We start from the raw sequence: 26259 nt of genomic DNA, 5'->3' as shown, positions 1-26259 counted from the left end.
CTGCTTTACAGCAGTGCTTTCCAGACTTTTCTATTTGACCTCCCTTTGGAGGATGGAAGGAAAGAAATGGTGCTGTGATATTAGGATTGTTGGTAATGTAGTGCCCAAAATCCCAAATAAATCTGTCAAGGAAGAGAATAATATATGAACCTGTGTCTTTTACTCATCTATCACCGTGTCGTGCTCAGGTAGCTCAGGGAAGTCTACCTTGAACAGTGATGACAATAGGGCTAAAAAGCAAACCTGACTGATGCGGCTGACTGGGGACAGCAGGAAGAAGGGAGTGGACAAGTCTCATCCCCCTCCCTCCCTCCAAGGGTAGCTGAACCTGAGCTTTAAGTGTAGGGTTTAGTATTTCTTTTAAGAAGATCGCATGAAAGTACCAGAAACATTTGTAATGCAGACTTATCTGTGTCTGAAAACTGTTTGCTCTTGTTGAAACAGCCTGTTGTTCAATTTGCACAACTGAAAGCCTCGTCTTGTGCGTCGTGGTTGACTGTATTGGTTTTTGCCTACCTAATTTCACCTGCCTGCTGCTGTAAATTTTCATCTTCTTTCTGTTTTTCTTCCAAACATCCTCCAATCGAACTATTCTCTCTCATGTCTGCACTCTCCCTCCCTCTACGTGCTCCTCTCTGCCATCGTCAAACAGCCCACCTACGCACAGGCACAGAATGAACCAGATATTCTGGGTTATTCTTGAACTTAAGCTTCCTTTGGTTATCTCCTACAGTCACACCACCTTGCTGGATGTACTGTACACCTTATAATGTAGTCATTAGCAGAGATTAGTCCTGGTAATTATCTATGATAAGGCTAAACTGGCAGCTAATAAGGCATGAGTGTGCCGGGCTTAAGGTGTTAGAAACTGAGCTGGGTAAAGGAGTGAAAAGCAGAGGGAAGGAGGACATTTAAAAAAGAAACCTTAAACAGATCTATTTTGTATGTCTTTGTAGGTGTTGACAAGAAACAGGCTGTACAGGATGACTGATGTCTTTTACGTCATTAACAATCTATAGGTGGGTTAGAATGACTGATTCTACAAAAACAGATAAATGTGTTGTAAAGGTTACAACCATCACTGTCCTCAAACTTGCACACATCTGTTTTGTAAAAATAAATCCAGTAGATTGCTGTCTCGAGGACAGCTCCTTGGCTGCTGCTCCATCTGTCTTCCATCCAGATGTGCTGATGTGGTTGTCTGGTTTTTGTTGTTTATAACAACTGAACTCAGAAAGTTAAGTTCTGCCATGTTTTTCTGCTTTGGCTAAACTTTAGGCTTCTTTCCTCCAAACATTCCCAACTATTTGCGGCAATATTGCAAAGTTTCATTTCTATCTGTAAGCCTCATGAGAACAGACAAAATCCAGATAAAATGAAAGCAAAGACAGAAACCTCCAACTTGCTAGCACATAGCTGCAGCAGGAGGTAAACTCAGTTCTGTCGGTGCATGACCGGCTAGCTTACTGAGCTGGTGATATGGCAGAGGGTGTCATAAAACCACATAATTATTGGACAAAAGAAACAGGAAAAGCATAAACAGAAGCTCAAAAGCTTGTGTTGTCTTGTGTTGTATCCAATATGGTATGCCGCATTATGCACAGCATTTTCTTATCACTGTAACCCTCTGCCTAGATTATTGTCAGACTGTGAGCATATGAAAGAGCAGCAATGGTTTTGAATCCTGCCATACATTTAAAAATTTACACTGATTTCAAAGTGTGAGAACCCAATCATGAGGACAAATAATAACATATTCAACCGTCTAGTTCTTATAGTATTTGGTATGGGACAAGATGACAGACAGGGCTCACCACACACAGATATTCTTCCCAAAGACCAGACGGTCCACTCTCAAAACCCTATATCTTGCACAGTTAAAAACAACATTAAGAATTGCTTACAAGAGGAAACTAACTTAACATCGATAGCTGTCGCCCACATTTGTTACTGTAGCAATTTCAGTCCAGCTCTTCTCGTCAGGTGGATTGTGATTAAACTAATATTGTTGCCACATATCAACGAGTTGTTCCTCCATTTCTGACCAATTTTATGCTTCATGTTTACTATCGTTACCATGGCTGTGTTTGTTGTGCTTCCTCTGCCAGTCAGCTTGCCTTCTGACTGACTGTTGCTCAGGTTCATAAAACAATCCTGCTCACTCCTACAGTGTTAATTTTGTCAGATAAAACTATGACTAAGACTGTTAGTTGGCTGCTTTTTGTCAAGAGAAAGACTGGACTAAGACTAGCTAAAAATACTGAAGATCTTTAATGATCTGTGAAACTGGAAAAAAGCAAGTTTACTTTTCGTCACCATGACTAAAGCCAGACTAGAATGTAATGTAGTTTTCGTCAGACATTCAAAATCCATTATTTTTCTCCATTGTAGGTAAATGTGTACATCTGTAGCTCTTCAGCTGTAAAAAGTAGGGACCCAAGGTGCAGGGTGCATAGAACACACCACCTCGATTTGGTACCAGATTCAGGATAGAGAACAAATGCTTGGACTAAACGTTTAGGACTAAAATGTAAGGACTTTTATGGACTAAAACTCAACTAAAACTATAAAGGCTAGAAATAACTCAAATGACTAAAAATAAAAGACATTTATTCAAAAGACTAAAACTGAGAATTAAATTTAAAATAGCTGTCAAAATTAACACTGAAAGTTTGTTTGGCTGTGCCAGTGTCCCAAAAATGAACTGAAATAAAAGTATTTTAATGGACCACATGTGTCAAAATTTTGTAGGCCGTCTCCTATGCAGCTTCTAGTATAATTTTTTTTCAATAAAAAACATAATTGCCAACCTTAATTACATAGATCCCAAATTGTGCTGGATTAGTATTACCTGTGGACCTCTGTGTGTGCTGATATAAGGTAGGTAATTTGTCCTGGAATCTTTAATCAATAAATTACAGACATAGTCAATTTGCATGGGACTAAAAGCAGTGTAATTATTACAAATTACAGTAATTCTAGCTGTAATATTATTCCATTGGGAAAGGGGTTAAAGCTGTAGAATGAGTTCTGCTCTAAAGATGCTGCCTGCATTAGTCAAGCAGCATGCTTTGACTTTCCAGGGAGCTCATAGCTAAAATCCCCCTTATAGATAGATACATTTATGAAAATGTGCATTAAGCAATTGATACATCGTAGCATGAATCTCAAGATGAGGGTGCTCCAAGCTTTATGCTATAAAGGAGGAGGCTGGGGCGGAGGAGGTTAAGTATTGCCCGCAACAGCACGGTGCATCAGCATTAATGCAAGCAGGGATTAGTGAGACATATGTTAAATTGAAATATATCGCTGTGTTGAGAGAAAGAGCTGTGACTGGCCGTGGGAGCTGGGAGGTGATAACTGGAATCAGTTAGCCATCATGGCACTTTAAGCATAAAACTCAGAGTAAGTTTGGCATATGCTGTGGAACATTTAAAAGACGCATCTATGTTTCTCTGCAAACAACACTGGAAAGTAAAGTCAGTGATTCCATTCAACTCTAAGCTCGATTTCTTCTGTCTCCATGTTCAAGTTGTTTTGTCCATAACAGGATGATCCCTTATGACACCAACAAGGTCAAACACATGATGAATAAGAGAGTTAATGACGGATGAAAAAGTGATAATGACCAGATAGCTAATAAATATTCAACGGTATTCTTGTTTCTGAAAATGAATGCTTGCCATGACCTTCACTTTTGCTTCTTTTCAATATTATCCAGACTCCTTTTCTACTTACTTTCTATTATGAATATCCATTTTCAAAGGGGAGTTTGAATTTCTTTATATTAATTCCAGTCTCCTAACTTTAATTGTTGGGTTGAAATGACGTTATCTCAGGAGATTGCTTTAGCAAGCAGCAACAAACCTCCTAAATGGTGGTGATGTGATCCCTGAGGGCACAATTACTTCTTCTAAACTACTTTTTTTTTTTCAATCGACCGGATTGGAAGTTTTTGTCAACAAAGTTTGAAAAGGATCCTGATAGAAACAGTCCTGTTTTTGATGCAGATCTTTTCTCTTTTAATAACAATCATTTGTTAAATCACTCTTTTCAATGTCACCCAACTCTATTAAAAAAAAGAATGCTATAAACTTGTTGAACATGTGAGGTGTCTGGCTGGTTTATTTGGGTGGTTTGTTTTAGATATGGTGGGCACTTTAAATGCTCCTGGTTGGACCAATAGAGGGATTTCCAAACTTTTCATACCTATTAATTATTCAGACAAAGACAGACAGGCTAGGTTTTAAATTTTTTTACCTTTCAGTTTCAATAAAGTTCTGCACTCAGATGACGACTTCTGCGCCCAAATGAATAAAACACTGTAGAATCTAAGCCAGGCCACTAGTTGGTGGTGTGACTTTGCAGTGAAATGACAAGTTCTTGGAGACATTCTCCACACTCTGCAGAGCAATAAGATGTAACCACACAATATGGCTGACACATGTAAGTTTGTGTGGACAGACAATGATGTGATGTTGCTACTCCAAGTGGCTCTTCACTATATGCCCATTACACAACTTGGGTCTGGCATTGTTGTTGTAGTCTAACTACTTGCACAAGACTGGAACTGTTGTCTGCATGTGTCTCCTTTTAAGATGAGCTGTGGTTTGCTGTGACACAGCCATCAAAAGGATCTTATTTTCAAAAGTATTCATTTTCATGCTATTCAACCTCTCAGCGCCAGTGGATTGGCCAGATTCTATGACTGTCCTTTGGCAGCTCAAGCTTATACCTCTGTGCCCTGTATAAGAATGCATGAACCAATCAGTGTCACTTGAGGAAAACAAGAAAGTTGCTACAGGCAAGGTTGAGTTGTGCTGCAAGCCTGAACAGTGGTGACCAGTAAAGTTCTAGCTCAGATATAGCTATAGTGACAGATTTATCAGAACTAGGACAACATTTCTTGACTAAAAGAATAGCAAAGAACCTAACTGCAGCTATTCTTGGTGTTTTTGCTTGTAGCATGGCCCTGTCCCAGTGGTTCTCAAATGCATGCCAGCGTGCCTTGGGAAATTGTAGAACCCTAAGTTATTACCTCAGCTGTACACCAACTACAAGATACTTTAACATGTGTTAAAGAGGCTATTTTGCATTGGATAGAATTCTGGTGTGCCTTGAGCTACTGGCTTGATCTTAGGTGTGCCTTGGGCAAATAAAGTGTGAAAACCTCTGCCTATTGCAGCACTAAAACTTGCAGAAGAGGCTTAACTCTTAAACACACAGTTGGGGGGCTTTGCTTCTCCCTAGAAATGCCTAGCTGGCAGCATTAACCCCTTATGACCATAGAAGGCAAAAATGAAGATTAGATGAAATTGTGCTCAATTTGCAAAAAGACAGCATGCTTGTAAAAAATAAACTATGTACTGTAGTGTAATCAAATCTCTAAGTCTGCCAGATACTTTTGAGCATACATATGTTTACAGAAGACCATGTTGAAACAAGTGCAACCTGCAAGAAAACAATGCGATAGGTTTCGTGCAGACAAAAGTGTAAGTGTTACTCCTCTGGTTTTATCTGAAAAAAAAAAAAAAAAAAAAAAATGTTTGCTCTATCTCATTTGGTTGCAATTTTACCTGCAGTTAAAAACAGAAATTCATTGTTAGTGCCGGCGATCCCGTAGGTCTTAAAGGGGGAGTGAGGTCGGGTGATTGAACTTGCAACCAATGGCAGCCACCATGACTAACTGAAAACTGAAATGTTTGAGATACTGTAAGACTCAACTAAATATATATATATAACATTGGAATGGTAATTTTTAAAATTAACAGATATTTTTGGGCAAAAATTCTATCCAATTCGATCCCATCCAACAATGGGTAAACAGTCTTGTTAAGGTCGGCTCAGACTACACGAATTCGGCCAGATTTAATCCAGACTGCGATGTTGTAGCTCGTCATCAAAAACTCGGGCCCGATTTTAAGAGTCAGGAACAACAAACCGTCCTGTAGTGTGACATAATTAACGACGTGCCCAAGACTCCTTACGATTCCTCACGACCACGATTCAACAAGACTAGCATGTCAGAATTTTTCGTACATCGTCGTCTAGTTTGACACCCTGACCTGACGTTAAAGACGTGAATCCTGACGTCTAACAACAGAACATTTGCTCCTTATCTTTGCATCATCATTTACTAGATTTACCACTTTTATCCCCTTTTATTTCTAAACTAATGTGTACATTATATTTCATTTACGTTATTACGTGCATACCTTAAGTTCTATCTGAAGGAGAGCCAGTCCATATTGTCCTCCTTTTGATACATCCATACCTGTTATCCATAATCTAATCCATTATTGCTTATTATTTTCCTTTTTTGAGCAAAAGACCGCTACAATCACACAGAGCGCTTCTGTTGTAGAGTGATTGACACTCTTTGGCCCGCCCCCTGACAACCTGTGAACTCGTACTCAGTCGCGGAGACGGTGGTGACGTCAGCATATGCTGAGCAGTTTGGACCACTTTTGCGGTGTGGCCAGGCTGTCGGCCAAGATGGGACAAGATTTTGGCTGCATAGTCTGACATGGTGCCATCGTGAACAACCAAAAAAATCGTGTAGTCTGAGCCGGCCTTTAGACTGCTTTTGCCTATCTAGTTTGCCTAAACATCAGTCTTCCAGAGCTCAGTGCACCAGCTGGGCACAATTGAAGCCAGTCTTATCTCCTACATCTGACAAAGCTACAACCGACTTCCAGGCTTAACTTTACTCTGAGTGCACCATGTGTCACATAAAACAGTCGTAGCTACATTTGACCTTATTGTACACGTTCAAGTGAACATTCACTGAGCAGAGATCTAGCTAAGCAACACACTCCACCACCTTTCAAACTATTGATGGAAACCAAAAGAAAAGAAGTCATAATTTTTTTGTAGATATATATATTAACATGTTTCATGGGGGTTAAAATGCCCCTCACACCTGCAAGCAATGCTGTCGGAATTTATGGAGTCTTTTGAATCTAATTAGTACCCCGAATGCTTATTTTCTGAATAGTATATCACTGTTCTCTTTCACTGGATGATCATGACGTAGTCTACCAAGACAGGACATTTTTACAGGACAGGGACAGCTCTGTGTTTCTACCTGACACATCTTGTGTATTAAGCAGATACTATTCTGTTTATTTAAACAGAGCTCATATGCTAAAGCAAAGCTTTTCTATCAGATTGTAGGCTGATCGCAGATGACTCTGTCATTCTCATCTTCATGCATTTTCAGTGATAAATCTGTAGACAAGCTGTGCTGCCATAGTGTGTCATTTTTACATTTTATGACCCTTGCTGTGCGTTTGGAGAAGTCTGACCTTTAAAACTTACATCTGTGCCATCCTAGGCATGGCATAACTGGAGCTTAAGTCCAGCTGGTGCACAGGACATAACTTTTCACCCAGGTGTGTTACCAGCTGGTGCACTCAGCTCCTGCTGCTTGTCTTTGGGTGGGAAGGATCGATAGGAAATTATGATGGGGGAAGCATCCTGATAGAGAGTAGTATCAGCAGCTCTGCACCCATTGATAGACATCCATAAAGCCTACGGTATGACCTGCCGGACTTAGTTTCTAATTGGCTGACCCCTGATATTCTTACCCAGCCAACCAATGAGCCTGTTACACAAGCACCAGACAATCAGAGGCAAAGTGAGGCAAGTAGTGTCTTCACCATGCAAGAAGAAATGCAGCATTCAATGAGATTCAGATTGTATGGAGACTATTGAATAAATAGGGATACTTTGCATTGCATTGATTATATCCTGCATATCATCAGTGTTAATGCCCAAGCTATGGTTAGCATGCACTCTATTTGGTAGAATCCTTAAAGGTCAACTCCTTATATCAGCCTGTAAGAGTATGCAGTTGGTAGTCACATTTAAATAAAGACCAGTAAAAGCGTCAAGCCCCTCTTTTAACATACCAATCATCACCAAACAAGACATTTCTCTAAGATTTAATCTTCTAGTCTTTAATGCGCTGATACTAGCCGATTAGACAGAAATTGAACATCACAGCCACAAAGACAGATTATCATGACAGCTCTCAATATGCCAGTGACACCGAGACAGCTAATGTCACAGAGATTTTCTGCAATCTGACAAGCCACAGATCAGAGCAACGGCCAAGGCTTACACCCAGAATGATTTCTACTATGGCTATGATTGGCTAGTCATAATAAGTTTTACTGATCCTCCATCTCAGGTTTAAATTTAAGAGCTTCAGACAAAGGCTCCTGTTTGATTTTGGTGTGATGGCTCTGACAGGTCAACAAGGGTAGGACTTCAAACTGCTGCTTTAGCCAGATACTAAATTTACTACAATCTACCTCTTTAAAGTCACTTAAGAAAAAAAAAAAGGCTGTGGCAAGGAGAAACAAAATGCAAGAAGTACCCTGCAAAAGAGGGTGAAATAATACAAAGAAAAGGTGAGATACAGAGATGGTTCAATACACAGGGACAGCTGGGAAAAGAGAATCATATAATCTTCGGCTTAGTGCAAGGCAAAAGAGCCAGACAGTACTCTCAGTCAGGGGCATCTTGCATAAATACATCCGCTGACTCAGCATCTAGACAAAATATGCCTCTCTGTTATATCTTTGAACCCTTGAGGCTGTCTGGTTCTGTTCAGACATTTATAACATGTCCTCATCAGTTTTGGGAGGACAGCTGGTCTAAAACAGGGCACACACCAGGGCGGAGCCAGAAGTGTTTCGTATCTAGGGCTTAACCCAAGTTTTATTCACAATTTTCCAGCAATCTTAATACAAATTTAGATCTAAAATACCAACAAATCTATTTATCATTTGGGAAAAAATGATGCAGCTCCATCTTTAAAAAGTGTCCTTTACAGGCAACATCATATCAGTCAGGAACACTCTTGTCATACATTTTACAATTTTTTTGCAAAATGGATTTACAGTTTCACTTTATGGAGAAAGCTCTGCTTAAAAGTCTGCTTAGAGTCTCTGAACGAGAGGAGGCAATCAGAGCCTCACCTAAGCACAAAAAGGAGAGGAAAGTCTCCAACCTTGCGTTTGAGAAAAAGTATGAGCAGCTGGACCTGCTGGGAAAAGGTGGCTTTGGTTCTGTGTACAGGCTGTGGCTGTGGCTATCAAACATATACCAAATGGCTATGTCAGCTACGACAAGGATTCAGTTCCTCTGGAGGTGGCACTTATGCAGAAACTGACCAATGGACAAGAGGTTGGGAAATCTGCAGTCATTTCCCTTCTCGACTACTACGACCAAGAAGAGGAGCTAATCCTGGTCTTAGAGCATCCAGTCCCTGCAGTTAACCTTTATGAATATATGAAGGACAGAGACAAGGCCCTGAAGGAACCAGAGAGCCAACACATATTGAAGCAGCTGATCGAGGTGGCATTGGAGGTTGAGTCTAAGAGGGTGTTCCACAGAGACATTAAACCAGATAACATCCTTGTTGAAACCAACTCTGACGCCCCTCGGATCAAACTGACAGACTTTGGAATTAGCTGCTTTGCAAAGAAGTCAGCCAAATACCGTGACTTTGATGGCAATCCTGATCATATCCCAACAGAGTGGTATGAACATGGCACCCACACGGCTGGTTCCACCATGGTGTCATAAAGAACTTCTTTATGACATCTTGCACTGGGACAAAGACCACTTTGAAACAACAAAATTAATCGATGGTGACAGTTTCATCAGCGCAGATTTGTCACCAGATTGCCAGGACATGCTGCGTCTCTGTTTAGCAGAGGACCCAAACCTGCATCCCTCTCTGTAGAAGCTGCTCCGTCATCCATGGATTTCAGAGAGCCGCCCTGAACCTGGTGCCTTGGCTGAAAAACCTCTGTAAATATGTGTTGCTTTGTTAAATTTGTGGCCACGTGTCTAAAGCCGCAATCTTGTTTACTCTTGTATCTTTGAATGTAAATAAATCTGAAACCTTTGTGCATGACAACATGGTGCATTTCTTAAAGCAAAGACTTTTGAATCTGCCGGTGCAGATGAGTTCACTCAATCATTTGTCAGCTGACAGATAAGAGCAAATAAACCGTGATTTCTCACGCCAACATGTGACGCATCTCCTGTGTTATCTTGCTTAAAATGAGCATTGAGAGGTGTTTTAGAGGGAGCTCACTTTAATCAGGGATCATGGAGTAGGTGTAACATCACATCCACACTAAATACGTTTCCTTGTGGGCGTGTTTTAAACAAGTCCAGTTGTTTTCCATTCTGTCACTTTCTCTCTTAGTTATAAAGAAAAAACAGAGACATGAGTCGAATGTATTTTTCATCATGTGGCGTGACTTTGAGCGTGAAGGCTGTCTCCTCTTTAGCATTTTAGTGGAGTGCGTTCGTTTTAATTTTCGGAACACAAAAATTCTGAGACGCCAGTTGGAAACATGTTCAAAAATGCATCCTAAACTCGGAACTCTGACTTGGAAATTTGGAGCAACCCCCAGTACCCCCACTTGTGAACTCCTACAAATGGAACATCATTCCCAGCATCCAAGGTAAACTGAACGCACCATGAGCCTATGTGTTATACGGGGGAAGTGCCACAATGAGGGCTGGGGATGGGGGGAGGGGGGGGCTGAAACGAATTGAGATTGTAGCCTTTTTTTTCATTTGAGAGGATCATATTTCTCCTGAGTGGTGGGCGTGGCTTCAGCTCATCCAACAGATATGCCTACACCACCCTAGAGCAGATTTATTGCCTCATTTCTCATAATTTTGAAGCTTCATTTTATAGACTTAGAGATGTTTTATCCAACTGAAATTTGACCCCAGGGTTCATAACACAGTTACCTATCATATGACAAACTTAAATACAGATTTATTTTCACTTTACATAGTCTTTAAGACTGCTTTTTTTTTCACAATTTGCACGCTTGCAAACATGGCCTTTTGGTAGCATTTCTCTATGCAGAAATCACCTTTTCCCCCATCAGGACTCCTCCGCTGCTGTCTGTCATTTGCAAAGAACCAGTAAACGAGACTGAGAACGGACTGCTGGAGAAAATCTTGAAATCTGTGTGACTCCTACACTAGCTGCAGTTACATGAGCATTTTTTTCACGATCAGATCAAATTCATTCGGAACAGAGTTTAAAATGTCGCTGTACACATGGACGCTGGAAGATACAATCCGATTCAGATATGCATGCTCTTGCATCTCAATCTGATCTGAATACCAATTTTCTGACATGCGCCTTATCGTCCCACCGGTTAAATGTACCGACAATTTGCCATAGAATAAGAAATTCTTCTTCTACACTTGCAAACAAACCACCCGACTTACACTAGCCATCCCCAAATGACAGCAGGGATAAAGATGGATATTTTTTTTAATAAATTTTCAATATTAAGGTATTTCAAATACACATTTTCCACTCAATTTTCATGATCTATCTATAATTATAGCACGGAAAGGTCATAATATGATGCAGTAAATGAGTTAAATATGGTACACTGAACCCTCTTTGGAGTGGGTAGGAACATCATAAAAAGACGCACAGCAAAGCACGCACCAGCTCATCTTCTCAGCTCTGCACACATGCTGTCCAAAAATAGCTGATACAGACCGGATGGTTTTTAATATTGAAGGAGATTAATTTAATTTATCTACTTTTGTTTTTTTTTTTTTTTTTTAAAGAAACATCTCTCTGGATACTGTGCACTAATCCCAGGTTGGGTGAAATAATCTCGAGGTCAGATCAGATATTGCGGACAACAGGTTGCCATTTTAAAGCGTAAACAGTCGTGTTGAATGTAACCTATATTTTTAATGAATATTCCAGTCCAGTAAATTTAGCATCAGTGGGTCCTAAAATGTCTAAAAATGTGAAAAAATTGCTATGTGATAGAAGGACAGCATATTTATGTCTCTCCTGTTTAGATTATATCTTCAAACATCCAAGGTGTTTTAATGGTGTAATGGGTGGAAGTAATCCAAAATCTGGCCCTTGGCTTTCTGACCTTGAAATATTTTGGGATAAAAGTAAGGATCCTACTTTACACAGTCAGATCGCTCACTTGTCTTTTCAACTCATCCCCGTGCGAAAATAATGTTTTGTATACTCACTTGTGTTCGTACCTTATATTATCTTTATTTCTACTTTATTGTTCTCAGAAATAGACCTATATTGTGTGCTGCAGACAGATCTGAAGTTTCTGGTGCTTCCCCAGTTAAAGCAGAAAGCTCAGCGGTTCATACTGCTGTAGTCCATTCAAAGGGGGAGAATAAGGAGGCATGTCACGTGGGGAAGACATGCGCAGTAAGACAAAAAAAAACCCAACCGGGAGAGGTGATCAGATCAAGTGTTTCCATGGACGCGGATCTTAATGAGGATCCACATAAACCTCCCCTCTCGTTCAGAATGAAATTCCATTCCGAATGCGCCGGATCGGAAGATTTCATTCCGGATGGAATGTGTATATGAAGCGTTCTCATTCCAACCAGGCATTTATTCCCAATACAAGTGGTCCATGTAAACATGCCTACTGACTGCTTCTAACAGTAGAGCTGGAGCTGATCCCAAAGCCATCCTTAGGGGTGACTCCATTGATTTGTTTTGCCATTGAGAAACTCTGCAAATCTAAAACCCTGCAGTACCACAGTACAGCAATCAATTTATATTTTCCTGGTGTACTTTTTGGGCCTGACTGATAAACAACTCCATACAGTACCAGCCTGATTTTCTACATCCATTAATTGACATTCTCTTGGTTAATCCTTCCAAAATTTGACACAAGGTCAGAAAATACTTTTTCTGTTGTCAACATAAATGACAGCTACTGACAGTGTATAACGCACTTTCAGCTGTACTGTACATTTCATCGATTTCTCTTACCATGGTGATAAGAACGAATAACTGTTAAGGGCAAAGAGTAAGCTTTGCAGCAGCACTATTCAGACTGCTAGTCAGAAATAAAGTGGTGGGTGGTATTTAGGATGGGGCAACAGGTGACTCTAGCAGAGTTTATCCACAAAGGTGGGAGCGCAAGGAAGCTGAATACAAAAGGATGGGAGTCAATAAGAAGTTGGGAGAAAAACGGGGTAGAAAATGAAAGAGTGGAGGCAAGGAGGAGGGCGAAAGCATTCAACCAGCGCATGAAATCAGTCGAAGAAATCAATTTTTAATTTTGCCGTCAGGGTGGCAAAGCTGGTCTACCAACAGCGCTACTGTGGACTTAATTACACAAAACTGCCCCCAAGAAAGGGAAGATGAGAGGCAGGGAGGAGAAAAGCAAGCAGGAGAGGAGGGAGACAGAGAGGACGCCTGACACGGAGGGAGGAGTGTGAAATTGGCGATAGCAAGGTCACTGTCTGGGAGGGAGATGGGGAGGCGGAGGGTCGTGCTGGAGAGACAGATGGTGACGTGCAGGAGAGATGAATCTGTGGAAACAAGGCTGTGGGGGGAGACCTGATTTCACAGCCCACCACTCTGACTGGGAGCTGAGAAAAAAAAAAAAAAAAAAACACGCATACATCACACAGTGTATGATCATGGCGTGTGGGTGACTTTGAACACTCGCGCACGTATGAGCAAATAAAAACTTCATAGGGCTTCAGTGCCTCTTTTGGTGCCTTTTTACTCGTCTTCTGCTGTGCTATTCCTTTGGATTTCTGCTGCCTGGAGGGTGCCGGCCAAGCGTATCAAAGGCGTTTGACCACGGTGGCGGCATGAAAGCCTTGCCCCGGACCATAACACCACTGATAATCCGAGCTGTGCCACTGAACTAGCACAGGATGAAACACACCGCCGTCTACCCCCACGACCACTTACTTCCCTCTTTATTTTTTTTTAGTCACTACTACCTCGCTGCCTGCCGCTCTCAGTTACTCTCACTGCAGGTCATCGTGGTGCCTTTCTGCCTGGTTACCTTTCTGACTCACTTCAGCTGATGTGGTCATTAAAGCTCGACTCCGGCTGAGAAGTTGAGCTCATAAGATTCAAACAACAACAGAAACGACGAGAAAGCTTAGACTTCTTGGAAGCATAGGGCTGAATTAAATGTTTAATCTCTCCAGCTGGTAAAGGCACTAGCAAAGTCATAAATCTCTAGCAAGAGATACCACCTCTGCAATAAGAGGGTTCATAAAATTTCATCCCTACTGGATATTCCACAGTCAACTGTAAGTAACATTATCAGAAAGTGGAAGTGTTTAGGAACAAAAGCAACTCAGCCATGAAGCATAAGACCATGTAAAATCCCAGAGCAAGATGCATGGTGCATAAAAGTCACCAAGGCTCTGCTGACTCCACAGCTGAAGAGTTCTGAACCTCCACTGGCATTATTGTAAACAAAAAAACTAAGCAGCCTGATCTTGTGGAGCCAAGCATGTGAAACACTGACACTGGACTGTGGAGCAGTGGAACCGTGTTCCGTGGATCGATGAATCACTATTTGGCAGTTACGTGGGTAAGTCTGGATTTGGTTGATGCCAGGGGGAGAATGTTACCAACCTGACTGGTGTGTGCCAAATATGAAGTTTGGTGGAGGAATGATAATGGTACGGGGCTGTCTTTCACAATTTTGACCCCACTTAGCTCAAGTGAAGGCCAATCTTAATGCTTCAGCATATCACAACATTTTGGCGATGCAATCCTTTCAACTTTGTGGTAACTGTTTGGGGAAGGCCCTCTTCTATGTATGACAACATGACTGTATTCCAGTGCACAAAGCAAGGACGATAAAGATAGGGTTTGATGAGTTCAGTGTGGAGGAGCTTGACTGGCCTGCACAGGGCCCTGACCTCAACTCCATCAAGCAGCTTTGGAATGAACTGGGACAAAGTTTGTGAGCCAGGCCTTCTAACATTAGTGCCTGGCCTTATAAATACTCTACAGCAGTGGTTTTCAATCTTTTGTTTGCCCAAGACACACCACAATCATATCTTCACAAAATAGTGTTTGGTGCAGACCATGGATTCAAACGCTGCCGTATAGTTTAGATTAGATGATTTAACGGAAGTCCTTGTCAGCTGATGGCAACCCAATGTGCCCTAGGCACACTATTGGCAAATCATACTCATTCTACAATTTTTAAAGCCTGTCTATGCTTTGCGCTCTCTCTGCAAGCTGCTTTCTACAACCCTCATCCACCCCAGCTCCTCCTTTTATTCTACTTCTGCCTTCATCAGTGTCATTCTGTTGTCATTTATGCCTGCTCTGCCCTGTTTCTTTTCTGCTGCTTATCTCCCTGCCCCCAGGCTTTCCTTGTAGATAAGGCAGGGATTTGTGTGGTGTTTGATGCTTTCCATGTAGACCTGTGGAAGAGCAGGGGGATCCTAGAACAGTCATACGAATAACAGCAATGAGTGCAAATTCATAACTGCTAATAAAGAAAGACTATCTATAACCACACATCATCTGTGTTTCTTGAAAAGGTAAACAGCGCTACAGAATGCTCCAGATGCTCTATTTTACCAAGTTTTAGGTAACAATGGACCAAAAACAATGTTGGCTCAAATGTGCTATGCAGTGCCTTTAAAAATATCCACTTCCTTAGATGTTTTACCCTTTTATTGATTTTATAAATCAAACATGGTCAACTTAATTTTGCTGTTTAGAGTTCAGCATAAGGCATGTGCCCCCAGCATGCTCTCTTTAAAGGGGAAACACATTGTGAAATCTTTGGAGGCTAATGTCACTACTACTGAAACGTTCTTTATACAACCCAACTTAAAAAATACCAAAATACCCATTTAATGGTGCCTCAGTTGCACAGTCAGGCTGACTGATCCTTGATAACATCAGAATATCAGACCCTACCTGTCAGAGAGTGTGACACAGCTCTTGGTTCAGGCTCTTATAATATTGCACATCAAGTACTGCAGTTGACTGAACCCTGTCACTCTACCGACCATCTCTCTCTACTAGCCTCCAGTCACAGCTCACATCAAATTAAGACTCTACTTATTTACAAAACAGCTCCTGGAACAACTCCCTGGAATCCCTCACCCAGGTCTACACTCCCTCGTTCCTGCTGTGCTCTGCCTGTAACAGGGACCTTGGGCTCCAATCACAATAGGCCCCTAAGTCACTAGCTAGACTCTTCTTCTTCGTTGTCCCCGGGAGGTGAAATGAATTACCAACCTCCACAGAGTCCCTTTCTCCCTTTAAGAAAAAGCTGAAGACCCAGGTCTTATAGGAACACCTACATGCTGGACTCTTTTCCTCTGTAGTTCCCTGTAGTTTAGATTCACTTCAGGATGGTTAAAATTGATCTACAGGACGATTAAGGGTTAATGACAAAACAAAAAAGGTAGCCAAGAGCTGTGTTGTAAGATATACTACCTTTATACCATGTAAAAGCCTGTTAACAAAGACCCATTTATAAACCCAAACCAGTCTCATGTATTTAGAGCTACTCCAGGTAGGACAATCTGGAAAACTCTATCTATTATCACCATCAAGGGATAAGACCAAGGAACCTTGCTGTCAGCAAACCATTTCCCTTGATATGAGATTTTCAGACTCATACTTGACTAGACAAGGTTTTCAGACTTGTTTTGCTGTGCTGACCCAAACTAAAAGTGAATATGAAAGCGCTGCCCTTGGCAGAAAGTCAAACATAAATGCCAATGTTTGATGTTTGCTGGAACGCTACTTCTCTCTGAGATTTTGTCTGGAAGCTCTCTCTTTTACCTCTCACTCTCTCATCTCACCTTAAAACACTTCTATTCCTCTCTCTTGCTTTTGTCTGCTTTGTTGCATCTATTAAAATGTGTAGCTGAGAAGTGCTGGTACATTATTCATTGAAACATTTCTCCTTTTTGATAACAACAATGTAAAAGTTGCAGTTTAAATTCAATCCTGGACTGTTTGTTTTCTTTGTGCCGCTTCCATTCTTGCTTTTCTACTTCCTGTGAAATCTAACAGTCTTAGATACTCTTCTGTCAAACCATCTGCTCTGATAGCTCCATTTTCACCTCTGCTGTTAGCTCCTCACCATTGTCTGTTTCCTCTCCTGTTCACCCTCCCCTCCCCTGTGCTCCGTCTGTACGTCGACTGTAAATCCAGTCTTGTCTTGATGAGAGAGAAGATAGTTAAACGCCTTGGGAAGTTTAAGACCCACTAGGGATCCTTTCCGATAGCAACCCAAATAATGAAAATGTAATTCTGCAGGCATAATTAAGTTAGAGATAGGGCGATTACTGTGCGATCCATTAAAAGTGATGGCAAAAGTAATTACTTATTCAATCAGTGCAGTTTTATGAGGAAATGCGATGGCACCATGTTGCGTCGCCTCTGTACAAGTCATTACATTTACAAGGGCATAATACTTTAAGCAGTGATTGGTCCTCTTGGCAGCTTGTTAGGCCATGAATTAAAGTCCTGGTGGAAATAAAAGTCATTTTTGTCAAAGTTGAAGACATAAAGTTTTTATAAGGCAACTGTCCTCTACATATCTACCCCTAACTTTAAGTGGCTGCATGGCTATGATTATAAATCTGAATGCGTCTGTTGTGTGCCTGCAGAATGCCTGTGGAGGTGTTTGGTATGCGGCAGAGGGAGGAAATAAACACTTCAGGATACTGTATGTCTCACACCTCCTACCAACGAGAATGTGAGTAAAACTGCGCAGTGATTACTCTAAAGTGACTGTGTTAGAGTCAACACAAATGTGACAGTGTAGGTGTATGTGTTGCATGCTGTTTCTGCAGCTCTCTGACATATTTTGGTGTATTTTAGTCTGTCATTCCATGTGAAAATGAAAAAAATCTCTTTTCAGCAGAGTTCGGGTGCATCTATGTTTTCCTGTCTTTTTTCTCTTATGTTTAATGTGGATCCGGGAATACAAGTTTGAAGTTTGAAGTTCTTATATTATTACTGTGTCACACACAATCTTATGCCAAACCCACATGGGCTTACGTGACACCAAAAATGTAAACAAACCAGAATCAGATTGCATAGCAGTTATTTTATCATCATAGAACAGAAAAGGAGGATGGAGACAAACTAAAGATTAATTCATTAGTTAAATAAACAATCTTGCCTTCTTTTTCAGCCATTCCAGATTTTGTGACTGCAGAATTTCAGGATTTTGACAAGTCTTTTCATGAAGCAATACTCCTCCTAGGTCATCATATTTGGAACAGTGCAAAAGAAAATGGGACTCATTTTCTATTTCTGCTAAATCACATACCTCAAAGAAACTATTTTCTCTGGGAATATTTCTGAATCGACTCATCTCAAAAGCCAGAGAAAGAATACCAAACCTAAACAGTGCAACCAAGGATCGTTGGCTTCTAGATAATCAAGATGCAATGTACAATTCAGGCATAAATGCATTTTCAATTAGCACATATGTTCTTAATTTGGGTTTGGACAGAAATTTTTTGAGCCATTTTTCTTCAAACTTAATCAAGAGCTTCTCTTTCAGTGAGTTAGTATTAATGCAGAAATTATTCCTGTAGACATATGACATATCCACCTCCTCAAAAATGGAGTAAATCTCATTAGCCTATGGAGAATAATTTACTTTACTACATAAGAATGCACTTTTATTGATTCTGGGGGTTTTTTGCATCTTGATTAATCAATTCCACAATCAAATCATGCCATATTGGTAATGTCCATTTCTTGTACATGTGAAGTGGGTACGTTTCTGTTGATAATATTTATTCTTCTGTAGATGAAGACAATGACATCAACAGCAAATTTCCCTAATTTCTCTATCATACTGTATCAAATCATATCATATTGTATCATATATTATCATATTGTATGAAATTGTAGCACATTGTATCATACTGCATCATATTGAATCATATTGCACCATATAGTCTCATATGGTATTGTATGACATAAAATTGTAGCACATTGTATCATATCATATATTGTAGAATCTTACAGTAAAATATTGTCTGATACCACACTGTATCAAATTGTATCATATCCTATTGTATTGTAGCATCATACAGTATAATATTGTTTGGTATCATCATGTATCATTGTATCGTATCCTATCATATTCTTGCAAGTTTAATCAAAATATAGCATTGTACAAATGTGACGACCCTGCTGTTTGCCTGTTTGCCGGTTGTTGTGTTTGTTTTAGGAACCAGTGGGTGTGGCCTGGTGGGTGATCAGGGTCAGCATGTGGATTGAGAACACCTGGGCCAGATGTTCTCATCGTGATAAGAGCAGACTTGTCAGTGTCTTCGGTGGGAGCCAGGCAGTAGGAGAGGCTAAGAGACCCTGCCTTGTTTGACTCCTCTCCCCATTCCTAGTTATTTTTTGTTAGGTTGGTTTGGGCAACACTGGACATTTTCATATTGTTACATTTAAATGTTTGTTTTTACTAAATTTATGCTTCGTTTCAAGTAACTCTGTGTTACCTACCGTGTTTTGTCATTGGCTTAGAGCCAGCTGTGACACAATATTATATCTTACCATACTGTATTGCATCATGCCTAACTACATGGCATTATTACCTCCACAGAGGAGGTCATGTGATCGCGTGGGTTTGTTCGTTTGTTAGTTTGTTCATTTGTTAGATTGTTAGCAACATAACTCAAAAAAAGTTGTGGATGGAGTTTGATGAAATTTTCAGGAAATGTCACAAATGGCACAAGGAAGAACTGATTAGATTTTGGGATTGATCCGGATCACCATCTGGATTCAGGAATTTTTTAAAGGTTTCTGTACTACTTGGAGATAGAGCTAATGGCAAAGCTCTGCGCTGTTACCACTTTACACCAGGAGATGGCGGACATGAGTAACTTCTATCCCAGCAGCATTTTGGGTGTGTTTCTATTCAAAGTTTTGGAGTTTATAGAGTTTGAAAGATGCACGTCCGGTCAAGTAGACGAGTCGGAGCGTAACAGAGAGAAATACAACGAATTGTAGTGAGAATACTCACAATGCTGGAGGAATAGAGGAATATTCACCCTCTGTCATGACTTCCAGTCGTCCAGTGAGACCATGGGTGAGACTGTCAGTGCATCTGTTGGCACCAGCAGGCAGTGCTTCCACCATGACAGTCCACCTGTAGCGAAGCTAATGCTTTGCCTCACTGTGTTTCCACCCCACCAGGGTAAGCCGTGGTGAGGGGCATATGGGGACAGATCCAGGATTCTTCACTATTGGGAGATAAGGCTATTGGTGGAGGTCTGCGCTCTCCAAGTGCTTTTCTAGTCTTGTAATGTACTGTACATTGATTGTATAATATTGCATCTTATCTCATGTAAAATTGCATTATATCATATCATATATTATCACAACTTATCTGATGGTATATCTTATAATATTTTATCATATTGTACTGACTTGTAACATATCTTATTACATTGTACCATATCATATTGTATGATGTTGTAGTATCTTAGTGTAACTTATTGTCTTGTTTCAAACTGTACCTTTCTATATGGAAGCATACGGGATAACATTGTGTTGTATTGAATCATGTTGTGTCCTTTCACATATCTAATATCAAAGTATCAGCTTGTGCTGTATTGTACCACACTGTATAGCACCGAAACGTACAGAATCGTTCCAAACCATGTTGTATCATATTATATTGTGTTGCATCTTATCTCATATAGTATCATATCATCCATCTGTTGAGTAGCAGTCTCACTTATCCTGTGGGTCACAGGGAATCGAGGTTTAATTTTATCACATCCATCCATATGATATGGTATTGTATCATATTGTAACACATTATGTCAAATTGTACCACATCATGGCAAAGCTTACTGTAGCATCTCAGTGTATCATATTGTGTTGCTTAGTACTGTATAGTGTCATATTGTATGATATAAATGTATCATATGGTATTATATCTTAAGGGAACAAAACTGTGAGGAAAATTCAAAATATAGGTGGTAGAACTTGCACCAATTTGTCTCAGTGGCAAACCTCAAATATAAGTTCTTTTTAGGTAATTAGCCTTGAACTTCGAGCTCCTTTGAGGACATTTTAGCTTGTTATGAAACAGAGTGAAATTAATGCATATGCCTCAGTGACCTACGAATGCAAAGCAAGACCACCAGAGAGAAAGATCATTTATTTGTACTCTTGTTATTGTATGTGGGTAAAAACCCTTGCCACAGGGCATGTACAAAGGTGAAGCTTGTCGACAGACAAGGTAGGAAACTGCTTATGTCCTCTGGGCTGAAAAACCTCAAACATCAAAAGCCTATGTTGGTTTAAAAGTAGATAGAATTAGAAATTGACCCCAAATGGGAATAAAAGTTCTGCCCATGCTCTACAGTGTGAGCACTGGACTTTGAACCGAAAATTGATGAGCATTCATGCTAAACATGGGTTACAGATCTTTAATAATCTTTGCACAAATGTTCACCCTATTTAAGTGTAAACAGATACGTTTTTAGAGGTCATAGGGCAAAGGTTAAGGTTAATGGTCCCCATGTCTGTTCCTTGCTTTCCCTGCCATGCTTGGGAAGAAATTTTCTTGACAACGCTTTGAGAGATTATTTTTTAAACTTTGCACAAATTTCCTGATACACTGGAATGTGGTCATTTCAAGAAGTAGCAGTGTGAGAGCAGGTGAGCTGCGAGCCCTCTTACAATCACTGCGGGAGCCTAAGCTGCTGGCTTTTCTGGAGCATCTACCACCAGCAAGCTGCAGCAAAATATGCATAAACCTTTCAGACCACCTACAGGTGACCTGTCAGGTGGAACATGCTTGTTTTGAGGCTAAGTCTGCCAAACTTAGTGTATTATTTTAACTATTAAAAAGCCAGCACTCACATTAAATCAAAGATCAAGGTCATTGGAGATTATGATCAGCCCTTATTTGTAAATTCAAACCACAAATAAAACTCAGCCCTTCTTTCGTAACCCAACACCAGAGGTGTCAAAAGTATTCACATTCATTACTCAGGTAGAAGTATAGAAACTAGGGTTTAAAAAAAGACTTCTGTATAAGTTGAAGTATCAACTCAAGCTTTTTACTCAAGTAAAAGTGTAAAAGTACTGGTTTCAAAACTACTTAAAGTATAAAAGTAAAAGTACTGTAAGGGGGGAAAAAAATGCCATTAAGGACAAAAGCTTAGGCTGCGCCACAGGGGCCTATAGTGCACTACCCCACCTCCCCAAAAAACATTTTTCTAAAGGCCATAATGACAATAATGTTATATAAAAATGTTAATGTTGAAAAATCTGGGATGCACCTGTTTCAGCCACATTTATGCCCACTGAAAATGAATGCATTTTAGTACAATGCAAATTCACTCTATCTGGATGGCGCAATTTATCTGGATAGGTTTTGGGGTTTTTTGTTTGTGTTTTGTTGAACGATGACAAGCCGGAATGAAAACCAGCTGAAATTTAACAGGAGTAATGAGGCTATTTTTTAAAATGTAAGGAGTAGAAAGTACAGATAATTGCTTGAAAATGTAAGGAATAGAAGTAAAAAGTAGGCTGAAAAATAATTAGACCAGTAAAGTACAGATACCCAAAATTTTTACTTAAGTAAGGAAAGGAAGTACTTGTACTTAGTTACTTGACACCTCTGCCCACCACTGTACTTTCACCATACGGCACTTGGAAACCTTGAGGGGGCATCTGCCAGGAACTTGTAGTTTATTTTCTATTGATAATGAGGCTGTCTGATCAAATTTATAGTGACATGGAGACAAAACCTGAGTCACTATTTTTCAAAGAAATATTACATCTATGTGGCAGCCATCTTGGAGGTGGGTGGCTATGGCTTAGATGGATGCAAGTCTATGACAGAGGAAGGTCTAATGATAATTACATAAAAAAATCTCTGAAATGTGCAATCCAAGGATAGCCCCATCTACATGTGCATGAATAGATATGTGGTTTACATGTAAAAAAAGGTTATATTCATCAAAATATGTGCTTTTTTTACTGACAAACCAGTCAGTAAAACATATGTTGATGTATCTCGAGCCTTTCCCTTCATTATTAGATAAGTAATAGTTGTTTTCAATATGTTAAGTGTTCCATCTGCTCCAGGAAAGAGTATATATGAAATAAAAATCCACTCCAGTAGAACCAGAATATAATCCAAGCAAAGGACCATAGGGGTTTAGGGATAATGTGGACTGATTCAATGGTGAAAATGCCCAAACCCTGCTAGCAGACAAATCATAAGCTCAGTGTGATATTTTTTAAAGTAGCTGCACACTACAGGCTGGTGTAGTCTGAATCTGTTCCACAGCATGTACCTCCTACCTTCAATATGAGGCAAGGAGACACAACACAAAGAAGAGACTGCACTGGTTGCACATTTGATGAGCTTCCGACAGCAAATGTTCACGCAGAGCTACTCACATCTTTCAGGCAGCCCATGAAGTTGTTGCTGACTGGAGATCCGGGCAGGTCTGCTGTGTTGGGGCTCCCGCCGATGTAGAAGAAGTCGTCGGAGCCCAGCATGGTGTAATCCTCCTGGGTGTAGCCAGTGGTGGTCAATATACCATCCACTGAAATGGTCACCTGGCATAGGCATGGCCCAAAAGAGACAGATGAAGAACAGAGATAGAGAGAGAAACAGAGCAGGGATAGGTGGGAAATAGAGATGATGAGAGTGGAGAGAAATTAGAAGAATGAGGAGGAAAAACAAGGAAGAGAGTGGATTAAACATCAGTGAGAGGTGGGGTTGTCCCCTAAATGGTATCGCTTGATTGGTTTCTTTTAGTGCAGGTCAGACTAGGGGCCCTTACTCAAGAGTGCAGTTGCTAAGAAAAGCAAGTATTCTCAACACTTTCGGTAGTAAAAACTATGATTTAAGTTGTTTTTTTCGATGGATTTTGTGCCAGAAACGGGAGAGTTAAAACCTGTTACAATCATGCAAAAAACAATAAAGTAAACCCAGTAGAAGATCATTTATTTCCAGTTATCACTGCTTTGAAATATCTGCAAGGGATTCTGTGTGATTTGGATGGCGACTTCTCAACATTCCCTTACCAATTCAGTCTGCACTCAAAAAAAGAAAAAAAAAAAAGAAAAAAAAAAAAACGATCACTGAAAATAAATATTTTTTTCAACATGCAGTCGCCTCAAGTTTTGTCTTGTGTGCAAGGTTGCACAGCCTGGGCGACATGTTTGATTGCTGAGGGAGCAGCAGGCACTGAGTGGAATCAAACACACAGCCGCGAGCAACTGGTGCAAGATAGTGAGCACAGAAATGTAGAAACAAGGCTTAATATACCCCCAAATTAATTAAAAAAAGCATTACAAAGGGTATTTCTTTGATGCTCCTCCAGGCTTTTCTTCATGATAGTGTTGTATTTTAATTTATTTAGTTCAAGTGCTGTTTTGATGTCTGTAATATTAAGTATCAGAAGCTCATATTACTAAAACATTATGTCCTTGATCAAAACGGCACACAGAAAGACTAGTCTTGAACTAATCTAACACAAGACCTTAAAAGATGAGGTGAACTGTTTTAGATTCACCAGCAAAACCCATCTGGACAGGTCAAAGAACTCCTGACTTAAATAAGACTTTACACTTCCTTAACACATTAGAGTGAATCTTAAACAGGAAACCATTTCCATTCAGTTTGTCTGAGACTGATTGGGAATAAAAGCCTTGTTTGTCTACATTACATTCATTAGAGTGCATTAAACAGCCCTACTTCTAGTAGATGCTAATGAGTATAATTTGGCTAATTGTTTCTGCTATCAGATCTACCGCTATGCTGCTCCATAGACATCCTGACAAACAATGTTGTTTGATTTTGGAGGGATTATGGCAGTAAGTGACCAATTTATTGTCTAATTATCCTAATTGAGCTGGCCTGAGCCAAAGTGAGGCACTTCTGTCTCTGATTCAACATCTGTTATTGTGCATGCAAACACAGTTTTAAAGCTAAAAGCTGTGGTGAGTTGGGTGCAAACCCATCTGCTTTCATTACAGTTGCAAACACAAATGTTCTAAGATCCAACTTTAAATGATGATATTTCTAATAAAAATCTGACTGTTGGAGTATTTCAGGCCTGTTTACTTAAAGATGACCAACTGAAGATGCGTATCTGCAAAACAAACAACTTACAAAGATAGCTAATTTATTAACCTTGTCTGCAGACCTCTGATAAGGTGGGGTTAGGTTGGTTGGTTTGGTATTGGGTGGAGAGGCTCTGATGCATAAGAACAGCTTCCTTCTACTGTGCACTGAAGAAGCTAAGAAGAAAACAGTTTTAGCTGCCAGCTGCACACTTGAGCAAATTTTTTATCTATCCATTTTCTAACAAAGTCAAATTTTTGGTCAGTTAGTTGCACTAGGGCTGATGAGGAGACTACCTTGATTTATACTTCTACAGAACCTCATCAGAGAACCCAAAGAGGAGCAAAGAGAGGATTAACGCTGTTAGAGTAGTATTAAACAGACTTCTCCTAATCCCATCATAAAAACATGTTAATTTAGGGTGACCATATGAACTAAATCTATTAAAAGCGTCCCATTATCAGGTTCTGTGTCCTAACAAAAATCTATCAAACACTAATACACCCCAGTTTTGAACAATCCTTTTGTGATTTAAGTGGATGCAAATACAAAAATGATGCACCTACCTGCATCACTTTGCATTTGTCCATAAACGTATATGTTGATCTGCCAAGGTACTTGCTGTTTTAAACACAATTAAAGTATCGCTATTGCACCACAAATCAAAGATCAGGACTGATTTATTGTGCTGTTCAATCTCAGTGTACTTTTTACATCAACGTGACCTGCTGTCTAATACCAGATAGGCGCTGTCTTGACAAAAAGGAAGTGTTTTTCAAAGAGCTACAGGAGAGGCGCAGTTTCCTGCGAATAGTACCAGCCAAAAAATATGTTACGTGTCCATTTTTAGTCACTCAAGGTTGAGACGCCAACTCACAAAGGCATAATAAAACCAGCTAACACAATCACTGCTTCAGTGTTATAAAACTGAACTGTCCCAATTTAGAAGGTTGAAAATCTGGTCACCTTAGGTTGACATGATCAAATAATAGCTGCTGTTTATATAACAATATATAACAAAATATAACTCTTTATTTTCCAGCTCCAGAACACTGACTGACAGCTGATGGTAATCCTCACAATACTTAATGCTAGCTTATTAGAAAACACCTATGCATTTATAATGAAGAATGTATTGCCATTCACTTTCCAAACAGCAGCATTATTGACCCAGAAACAATTTAATTGACTGGAGGATTCTCCTCAACTGTAGAAATACTGGTACTGGCCTAAGCTAAGTTATGGCTCCAAAACCTCTGATTTTAGTCTTTTAAATCATGTCCAGTGCTGTATAAGGGTCTGCCATAACAAAAACATACAGTTTAAATTA

General features: G+C 40.0%; 1 protein-coding gene across 1 annotated transcript in view; it reads right to left on the bottom strand.

The window, feature by feature from the left end:
• The window catches only part of nrxn2b (neurexin 2b), a 740090-nt gene that overhangs the window by 161243 nt on the left and 552588 nt on the right, over positions 1 to 26259 (bottom strand). Inside the window, exon 8 of the mRNA XM_041780093.1 lies at positions 23255 to 23416. Within this exon, the coding sequence (XP_041636027.1) occupies positions 23255 to 23416 (162 nt within the window). The remainder of the gene's footprint in view (positions 1 to 23254; positions 23417 to 26259) is intronic.

The sequence above is a fragment of the Cheilinus undulatus genome, linkage group 22 (genome assembly GCF_018320785.1).
Source record: "Cheilinus undulatus linkage group 22, ASM1832078v1, whole genome shotgun sequence".
Classification (NCBI taxonomy): domain Eukaryota; kingdom Metazoa; phylum Chordata; class Actinopteri; order Labriformes; family Labridae; genus Cheilinus; species Cheilinus undulatus.
Note: the sequence above shows the minus strand (reverse complement) of the source record. Positions and strands in the feature narration are given on the sequence as shown.